Genomic DNA, 10,499 nt, shown 5'->3' on the forward strand with positions numbered 1-10,499 from the left:
TTACATTTTACGACGGACTGTCGTTCCATTTTTGTAAATGATATACGTATAACGTACTAAATAATTCATACAAAAAATAATTTATAGGTTAGCTTTCTGCTTCACATCTCGCCAGGATAGTTCGGTTTGGACTTGGGTTCTTTAGTTGTTACTTGTTGTCAATTTTACAGAATTTGCCACTGAACGGCTTGCGATTTACGATCGAAGGAAATTTGAATTGAGTATTTTTGAGTACAATATTATTTGTATAGTAAAATTAAGAAATTTTAATAATTAAATTTTGATAACTTTAATTTACAACTTAACAATGGATTACGAACAGGTAATTTTGGTATAATTTTTTTTAAGTTGGGCATGCTAATCATAACTCTATGTACACGAATATTGCATATTTTGTTCAGGCTGAGTATGATGGTGACTCTTATTATAACAATTACGAAGACAGGTACTATGATGTGGATCCATATGAGCCGAAAATGCCTGAAATCATCAAAAAGTTTTTGTTGTACTTCAGAAATGCTATTAATGAAGGAATGGTTTACGAAATGCAAAATTTATATGAAAATACGTAAGAACTAGAAAGTAGTTTTTAGAAATATTTATTGTGTAGTTCAATAGTTTTATATAATTAATTACCTTTTAAAGGTTTCCTAAGTTATCTGATCAATTTTTTGATAAAGCTCCTTGGCCAAGTGAGAATGAAGTTCGCACGATAATGGATGATGATAAAGTATAAATAATAATCTTTTAATTTAAAAATGGCATAATTAAATTTAAATAAATTGATTTTAGACTTTCTTGATGCTGTACAAAGAATTATATTATCGTCATATATTTGCTCGTGTACCCAATGGTCCTTCAACAAAACAACGTTTTGGATCATTTTATAACTATTGTGATCTTTTCAATTATATCTTCAGTATGTAAACGTTTATAGCTGTACAACATATTTATTATACTTACTGTTTTATATTAATTATTACATAATATTATAGCCTGTGAAACTCCAGTTCCACTAGAATTACCTGAACAGTGGTTATGGGAATTAGTTGATGAGTTTGTTTATCAGTTTCAATCTTTTACTCAGTTTCGTTCACGTAGTCGTAAGACTCAAGAAGAAATTGATATGTTAGCTTCAAACAATGAAGTGTGGAATGTTTTGCTTGTGTTAAATGTATTACATTCATTTATAAACAAGTCTAACATAAAACTTCAGTTAGAAGTTACTGCTAGTGGTGGTGATCCAGATTCGGTAGCTGGAGAATTTGGACGTCATTCATTATATAAAATGTTGGGTTATTATTCTATGATTGGACTTTTACGATTGCATAGTTTATTTGGAGATTATTATTTAGCCATCAAAGTGTTAGAAAATATTGACATGCACAAAAAGGTATGTTGAACAATTTTTCTTTACCTTAGACCTTAGTATAAGCGGAATTGTATATTTAACATTTATTTTTAGAACGCATACAGCTCAGTTCCAGCTTGTCATATTTCTACAGCATACTACGTTGGATTTGCATATATGATGATGCGTCGTTATTCTGATGCAATCAGGACATTTAGTTCAATCTTGCTGTACATACAAAGAACTAAACAACTATTCCAAACTCGTTCTTATCAAAATGATCAAGTAATTAAATAATAAATAGTACCAGGAGACTGAGCTTTTGCTATGTGTTAAAATTATTTTTAGTCAATATAAAAAAATACTTTATTTATTAGTAATTAAATTCCATACTGATAGATAGTGCTGTTATTGTTATAATAGTGCAATTAGTGCTCACATTATATTATAGGATTATTAATTCAATGTAGGATTTTTACTCTATTCAAGATATTAACAAAACATGCATAATTTATGTATGTGGTTTGCTATTTAACTTAAAAGTTTAACCTTATAAATAATATTTTTAACTTGTATTCAAAGGATATTTTTATTATTTCTTCAATAGTTTTTCTTTTGGAATATTTTCTGTTAAAACAGTATTATTCTATAGTTTTAAGTTCATGATGTTTTTGAAAAATTGACTTATTACTGAGCAATGAGCATGTATAAATTTATTAATTTCCACCTTATTAAAAGCACAACTCAACATATTTCTTAGCTTTTGATTTTTTTAAATAGTTGTTACTTTTTTGTTTGGCAATATTTTAGAGAAAAAGTAACACGGTGCTTTCGAAAAAAACGTTCCTCTCTAAATTTTGTTATTTGTGTTAGATCTTAATTTCAACCTAAACACCATAATTTAAATTCCAAGTAACGTAATTTTGTGATGTTGTCAGTTAGACTAAAGCAGTAAATGCCACTTATTCAATTTTTTTTTTTTTTTTTGAAACTCATTAATATGTATATATATATATAATATATATATATATTATATATAATTGTATTATATATATATATATAATTAATTGTATCTCTACTATATTTGTATCAAACGTGTTTGTAATTGTCAAAAACTGTTCTGAGCCCGATTTGGGCGTATAATAAAAAATAATAATAATAATAAAAATGTATTTAAAATTCATGAATTTGTTATGTTGTTTGTTTAGATTAACAAGCAAACAGATCAGATGTATACATTATTGGCTATGTGTTTAGTTTTGCACCCACAATGTGTTGATGAATCTATTCAACAAGTTTTAAGAGAAAAAAATTACACTGACAGAATGTTTAAAATGCAATATGGTGATTTGCAAGAATTTGAAAACTGTTTCCAAATGGCATGCCCTAAATTCTTATCAATGGATCCAGCAGAAGATTCTGTAAAAGAAGCAGTAAAATATCAGACTTCAGTATTTATGGCTGAAGTAAAACAACAAAAAATGTTGCCTACAATTCGCAGGTATAAGATATTAAACTTAGATTCAATTTATATATATCCACTGTTAAAATTTTTGTTTAAGTAAATTAATTATGTTATAGTTATTTGAAACTATACACAACTTTGCCAATTAATAAATTGGTAACTTTCATGGCTCAAGGACAAAGTCAAAGAGAGAATAATGAACCGACAGACGATAAGGAAAACTTGACCAAGCATTTACTGTGTTTTAAGCATAAAATGAAAAATATTGTTTGGAACAAAGGTGCATCAGGTTTGGATGGTTACTTTCATTCTGGATCTGAGGTATAGTACATTTTTGAACACCGTTATAACTATGATTTTAAATATTATTAAACCTTTGAATATTTATTTTTGTTTTAGTTGGACTTTTATATTGATCGTGATATGATACATATTGCTGATACAAAAGTAGCACATCGCTACGGGGATTTTTTCATAAGAAAAGTATTAAAATTTGAAGAGTTGAATCGCAAGCTTAAATCTATTAAAATATGATAACATTTTTAGTTATAAATATTTATACACATTTTGTTACATCTAAACAATAAGATATCATTTACTTTACAATTCTGATTATATTTAAAATTATACAGTCGCTTAGTATTTAATAATAACTTGTTATGCTTGAAGTCTATTATATTCATTAAAAAACTGGCTCTTCTTTATCGAATCCCAAACTTTGATGCAATAATGAAACCTGGAAAAAAACATTGTTTATTTAGTTTGTTTGCATTTATTGTTTTTTTGTTAGCTAAAATTTCCTAAAAGATACTATATAATAGATGATCTATTACTAAAATTGACACTTTTATGACTTCTAATAAGTACAAAATTGCACTTTACTGTCCCCTGAAAGTAATCGCTACAGCAAACAGTACATAAATTCCAAGTTGATAGTCATGTGTGATGGGTTACTACTTAAATTGGTGAGGGCTTTGTTTATAATTGAGCTTAATTTTATAGGTAGTAATTGTTATTTGGGATATCTTTTTTTTAAAAGTACATAATTGGCAACCCTCAAATGACTTATTAATGAAGTTGTTAGAAAGCGAATTATTGGACATTAAATTTTAAAAGTTTCTAATGAGTTAAATTGTTTATTAAAAATTGCCCAGTCAAGAAAAAGTGCTAATTCAGTTACATTAAGAATACAACTTTTTTTATGTATTAAGATTTTTATAAAATAAAAAATTAAGTAGATTTTCCTGAGGGAAGTTTAATTATTCATATGCATCCCAAAAAGTTACCAATTGGATATTATTATATAATTTAAATTTTTAACATATAATTGCTTAATCTGTATACTTATTTTATTTAAAATCAATAAGTAATCATATTTTTTTAGTAAAGTAGTTTAGTTTAAAAAGTATTCAAACATAATTTTAATAATTATTATAAATTAAATACAGCTTACCATCCTTTTTCTGTGAGATTGGTATGAGTAATAGGAAGTATTGGTAAACTTAGAATTTGTTTTCTGAACTCTTGAATTAAAACTGTTTGGTCTGGATGCATCTTGTGAAAACCATTTACATCTAAATAGTTAATATTGTTAATGTACATTTTTAATAATTATCAACACCTATACCTAATAAAATATATATTAGACTGCTGTCCGGTAAATTGATCCGATTACTTTACTCCCAGGGGTTAAAATGTTAGTATTTGAAAAAAAAATCCCCTCTACATTTTTTTACCGTATCTAAATTACATCCCGTGTTACCGACAGGTTCAAACTTGAAATGTAATATACATTGCGATTTTGCATGTATCAGAAGTTTTTTTTTTCAAAGTATGATAAAACATTTATAAAATATAAGTGTTGGGAATCATTAGAAATTAGTGTAACTTTTTGTAGGAATTTTTTAACTTTTGATTCACATGTGCAAAGCCAAAAAATATACACATAAAAATGGCATCTATACTTTTATTATAATATTAATCATTCCTAATTTTCTCATAAAAATAAAAAAATTCATGCAGTGAAGGGTTAAAAAAAAAAAATTTTAAAATATTCATTAGACACAAGTAAAATAGACGAATCATTGTGAAACACCCTGTATAATAATAAAATCATTAATTCCAGAAAAACAAGTTTTTTTGGATATTTGATAAGACATAATGAATTTTTAAATGGCATTTTAATAGGGAAACTTTTATGTGAAGATCTAAGAGAAGACCTAGAGTGTCTATCCTGCAAAGCTTATGTCACACACCAATTGCATATATTATAAACACTTAAAGAAGCTGCTATGACTTACTAGATACATTTGGCATGGCCGTTAATAAAAAAAAAAAGGAATACATTATAAACAATTGTAATGTACTTATTTTAGGTCACTTTTTTTTTGTCAACTTATAGAACAATCCATATTACCCAGACAGAAGCAATGCATATTGTTTTCTGCACATGTACCTTATCTCAAGGATAAAGTATTGTACATATGCAGCATTTGGCAAAATCGACAAAAAATATAACAATAATACAACATTTTGTAGACACATTTGGCCTTGTTTCTGCCCTTACTACTTTCCAGTATTACATTGTTTAATTACCAATAACTCAAGTGAAAATAGTATACACAAAATGCTTCATGTACGACAGGGCAGACCATTTACTATATTGGTACCAAAATAAAATAATTATTTCTATTTCCAAATTTCCAGGAAATAGAAATATTATACAACATATTTATACATATTGCATTAATGTACGTTAACTTATAATATTGACTTTTATGATGCAGAAAATTCAGCATGTTCATCACATGTTGTTGGCAAACATATTTATTTGGTCATTGTCAATATTGGTAGTTTGGTACAACAATAAAAATGTTGATTAACACCAAACATTATTTTAATACACTTGCTACTGGTATTGTAACTATTTAACTCCTTTAGTTAAACTTCACAAAGTAAATTTAGGGAAAAACATTAAAAATAATATAAGAACTTACCAAATTGTTTATCTTTATTGATATTCGCTAGTAAAAATATATTAATGGGATCACCACAATTTGTTGGATTCAATTCATTTATTATACTGCCATTTGCTATACTAATACCACTTTGTATATGAAGCCGAGACCGGGCAAATAGTTGAGTGTAAACTTGCTGAATTTAAACCAATATTATAATTAAAATTGTTATACTTGTAATTTTTTAACATTTCATACAAATTTTACCTGAATTGTTTTTATGTTTTCAATACTAAAATCTGAATAAAATGATTTATTTTGAACAAATACCACATGTGGAAAATATTCTACTAGTTCTTCATTGCGATGTGAAGTAGGCATTGGAGGCTTTAACATTTCTGCTGTTTGAAGTATTCTAAAACAAAACAGTTTAGTTATTTTATTTATATACACACTTATTACTTAGGTCTTACAAAAACATAATTATGACTTAATACATACAATGGTATGAACATTATAGGATTTTAATGAGCCTTAACATTTTACCCTAGCCTAATTTGTTTGATAATTCTCAACTGCATAAAAAATAAAATCATGAAAGGACCCTTCACTGCATGAATTTTTTTTTTAACCATATGCTATAAATGTACTTAATACTACTTAAAAATATAAAAATAAATTTTTTTTAAGTTTTGGTTTCATGGAAAACGCTAATTAAAGAATTGTACCAAATATGGAACATTGTGCATCAAAGATGTATAGCATGAGCAGATATAAACAATAAATATAATTGTTCCATGTATGGAACATTATGCAGTGAAGGGTTAAGAATAACAGGTGCCGCACAGGCTTCAAGTTTGTATTGAAATAACATTGTTATTATATATTTTCCAATAATTGTTTTATTACAACGGCTAATTAACTGCAAAAAGATTTTCAACTATGAAGAATTGTCGGGAATTGGTGTTGGTACAAACGAGAATGTAGATAAAAGATAATCCAATTAATTTTCATTTTATACAAGCCTGAATCCACTTATATAACGAAATAAAAAAAAAACAATTCATATTGTATGTTAATTATAGATTTTAGTAGAAATAAATTAATATCGATGGTAGGGTTTTTGTTTTATTTTTAATTTTTAGTGACATTTTTGTTTAGCTTTACTATATACACTGCTCTTGAGTCGTATGAATTATATACAATAATATGTAAACACTGGATTTAGAAGTATTCATTATAATTATAGAGTATGCAAAAAATGTTATATAGGTGGCTAGTATAAATTGAAAATTAATTGGATTGTCTTTTATCTACATTCTCATTTGTACCAGCACTAATTCCCGACAATTCTTCATAGTTGAAAATCTTTTTGCAGTTAAATAAAAGCTGTTGTAATAAAATAATTATTGGAAAATAAATAATAACAATGTTATTTCAATATAAATCTTGAGGCCCTATGCAGCACCTGTTATTCTCAAGGGAAAAATCTAAAAAAATTAGGGCATTTTTTTTCGACATTTCAAACCTATTTCTATACTTCACTTCTCAAAATCGAAATTAACGACCACCCTAATAAGGATATATATATAAGGACCGTGAGGTTTTTAGGTAACTTTCTTTACCAAAGGTAACTGTTAATTGTAGTTAAAAGGTAACAGTCGTTTTTTCCGGTTGTGTGCCAAAGCAAAAACATAAAAACGTCAAAATATATTACTTGAAGATGTTAGGATCAAAAAACCAATCCTGAACAATCAATACTACATGACAGACTGATAACAAAAATGCAGTTAATTGTAATGACACCATTTCATTGTCAATCGATGTGTCCATTGATTGACCTATTCGTTTTTGACTGGTTGAATATGCTACTGAAGATGATAATATAGGCTGGCAATCCAACAATATAACTCTATTTTTCATTACATATGCATGAATTCCACTAGTACAGTTTTGAGCGGTTTCTATATATTCAGTAGTTGTAGATGAAAATAAATTAGGCCTAAAAATTAACAAGGTATATTAATATTTTTAACAACATACATAATAAATAATGATTAATAAATGAAAATATATATCTTCATATTACAACTGTAATAAGTATTTATAAAGGTAGGGACACACTATTCACACGCCACATGGTAACACGCCTTTACATGCCGCAAATTTTTAATCTCGTGTTATGCCATTGATTTGTATACATTATTCGGTTTTGTGATCATAATTTAAACATGCCACGTATTCCCACTCAATTCCATGCCACGCGTTTCAAAATATTTTGAAGAATGTGTTACGTGTGATGACGAACAGAGTGATTATATGAAAAAGTTTCGGTGTTTCTTTTTCCCTCATTACAACGAGCTAATTCCCCTCCTCCATCAGAACAAACATTTTAATGTTTTAAAAAATAGGTAATTTGTTAATTTTATTTCCTAGGTCATATTTCACCAGATTTTGTTTCCTAGATTCAGTATTTAGAACACATTTTGCAAAAATAATTTAATTGACATTAAAACTCCTCCAACCAAAAAAATAATAAAATTAATTTAAAGGTATTTAGATTTGCATGCTGGCTTGGCTCGAAAAATATTGTATTTATAATGTATTACATTTTTTTTGACAGAAAATTTTAAAATGTTTTAATATTTTAATTTTATTATTGTAATAAAAAATTTAACTGATTTCATTATACGTGGTATACGTCGCGTTGTATTAGTGTGCACAATATTATCACACGCATCTTAACATGGGGTGGCAAGTAAGGGCGTGTTACTACGTGGCATGTGAATAGTGTGTCCCTACCTTAAGACTTCTATAAGGCTAAAATAATGTTTTATGTGAAGATTTAAGGTTCCAACCCTAATGTCATGACGTAAGATATATCAATAATTTATTTAATTTTATTTAATATAGGTATATAACAGAGACAACTTACTTATTGGCAATATTAGACATTAGCGTTGATTTTCCTACTCCTTGCAGTCCCAAACAACCAATAACTAAGAAATCTGGTTGTTCAAGTAGATAATTACTTAAACCTTCATTGATAAATTGCATATAATCATCAATTATTTTAACTGGTGTTTTCATTTCAAGTGGCGAAAAAACTTGATCTGTATTTACACATAAAACATATTTACAAAATATATTTTTAATTAAATTTAAAAAAATATATTTTACCATCACTTGAATATTTTTGAGTAGATTGTAGATGTGGTTCTTCTTTTTTTATTCTGAAATATATAATGTAATTTATTTAGTACTATATAGTTTCTAGTCAACATGTTATTTTAATTTCTACCAGTGTTTAATTTTTTGTTATACTTTAAAATGTCTATTTGAACTTAAATTTAAGAATATCTCATCTAGTTTAAATTGATTTTTACCTTTTGTGAAAATTATCTTATAAGTAAGGTATTGTTCTATTAATGGGACTACTAATGATTATCTCAAACTCTTTTCATACATCTAGTTCTATTTAAACTATTATATAATTTGCTATTAGATAATAAAAATAAAATATGATTATTTATTTGTATTTTAGATTTATTTTGTATTAATAGTTTTAACTATTAGTAAGCATTGATTAAATTGCTTTATAGTCAGCTAGCGTATAGGCAGAGTGGGCAGTTGCCCGAACTAAATTTTTTTATTGTAGGTAATAAAAAAAAAAAAAAAAAATTGGGAACTTACAGCGCCTACAGCTCACTTAAAAAGTATACTTTCCCATACAAAATTGAAGTCCTAGAATTGATCCTGTTTGTAGTTAATAGGATTGATTACTTTTAAAGATGGCCAAGTTACTTTCAACATTGTTTAAACATACATAATATTTATTCTATGCTTTAAATGAAGCCATAAAATAAAAAGTTGGCACAGGTGAGTTGTGGGATCAATGATTTGGAGATAGCAACTAGTAATAGTTTTGAGTGTAATAAAAACATTTCCAACCACAAAATTATTAAAGAGTATCATAAAGTACTCACTGTGATTTAAAACTTTATCTTTTAATATATAAATTAGAAAAATATACATATTTTAAAAGTATTTTGATATTAGAATCAATATAAAGCATACAAAAGATTAATTTATTATTTGTATACTAAATACTTGTTTTAATATAATCTGTAACAAAACTGAGAATTATTTTACCATAGATTTACATAATCTATTTAAGCTTATTGTCTGGTTTTAAGATGGGTTGGCTACCTGAACTATTTTAGTTCAAATGAAATTCCATCAAAAGTTCATCATAAGCTCTTACATCATTTGTGGCATTAACTTTTGTGTAGGTGACAGAGGCCTGTTTTCTGGATCACGTGACTTGAGAAGTATCGTTGGCTGAATAAGTGATTTTTCTGGCTCTTGAATTCGCTCAATAGAACCATCACGTTTTGCTAAAACAATTGGTAACCGTTTGGATCCAAAATGTTTACGATCATCTTTTAACTACAAAATATATGCAATTTATTTTTAAGTAAGTAATCATAATTTAGAATATTGCAAATTATACTTTCTTAATAGGGGATTTTTTCCCTTTTGAGTCTTCAATATTACCCTGTGACATTTTTCAAAAGTGATGCTTAATAAAATATTGTATATGTAATATACGCAAAAAAAAAAAAAATTGTAATTTGTAAAACTTTTAAACCGGCTGTTATCATAAACGCGAAGATAGATAAGTATATACAACGCGACTGAATACAACAGACCATTAGGGGAGTAG

General features: G+C 26.9%; 2 protein-coding genes across 2 annotated transcripts; one reads left to right on the forward strand and one right to left on the reverse strand.

The window, feature by feature from the left end:
* Window positions 1-94: 94 nt before the first annotated feature.
* On the forward strand, window positions 95-3,572 carry LOC126839057 (eukaryotic translation initiation factor 3 subunit L). The gene is made up of 9 exons (XM_050573996.1): window positions 95-322; window positions 402-568; window positions 646-730; window positions 793-919; window positions 996-1,393; window positions 1,466-1,636; window positions 2,560-2,852; window positions 2,933-3,137; window positions 3,216-3,572. The coding sequence occupies exons 1-9, from the start codon at window positions 308-310 to the stop codon at window positions 3,348-3,350; spliced, it is 1,596 nt and encodes a 531-aa protein (XP_050429953.1). The 5' UTR covers window positions 95-307; the 3' UTR covers window positions 3,351-3,572.
* On the reverse strand, window positions 3,219-10,477 carry LOC126839059 (nonsense-mediated mRNA decay factor SMG9). Its single transcript, XM_050574001.1, has 9 exons — window positions 10,287-10,477; window positions 10,038-10,222; window positions 8,954-9,006; window positions 8,709-8,886; window positions 7,491-7,775; window positions 6,041-6,188; window positions 5,813-5,969; window positions 4,270-4,390; window positions 3,219-3,552 (listed from the first exon to the last, which is right to left on the reverse strand). The coding sequence occupies exons 1-9, from the start codon at window positions 10,338-10,340 to the stop codon at window positions 3,474-3,476; spliced, it is 1,260 nt and encodes a 419-aa protein (XP_050429958.1). The 5' UTR covers window positions 10,341-10,477; the 3' UTR covers window positions 3,219-3,473.
* Window positions 10,478-10,499: the final 22 nt, after the last annotated feature.

This window comes from Adelges cooleyi, unplaced genomic scaffold, assembly GCF_023614345.1.
Source record: "Adelges cooleyi isolate 19-005CV unplaced genomic scaffold, UGA_ACOO_1.1 ACOO_flye_CR_arks_rails_tigmint_CR_PRNA_30, whole genome shotgun sequence".
NCBI classification, from domain to species: Eukaryota; Metazoa; Arthropoda; class Insecta; order Hemiptera; family Adelgidae; genus Adelges; species Adelges cooleyi.

Coding starts and splice junctions, on each gene's coding strand:
- LOC126839059 (XM_050574001.1), bottom strand. CDS start 10,340: ATGTCACAGGGTAATATTGAAGACTCAAAAGGGAAAAAATCCCCTATT. Junction 6,189..7,490: donor TTTGATCCTAACATCTTCAA/GTAATATATTTT, acceptor GTTTTGTTTTAG/AATACTTCAAACAGCAGAAA. Junction 4,391..5,812: donor CAATAAAGATAAACAATTTG/GTAAGTTCTTAT, acceptor TTAACTATTTAG/ATGTAAATGGTTTTCACAAG.
- LOC126839057 (XM_050573996.1), top strand. Junction 731..792: donor CGATAATGGATGATGATAAA/GTATAAATAATA, acceptor AATTGATTTTAG/ACTTTCTTGATGCTGTACAA. Junction 3,138..3,215: donor ACTTTCATTCTGGATCTGAG/GTATAGTACATT, acceptor TTTTTGTTTTAG/TTGGACTTTTATATTGATCG.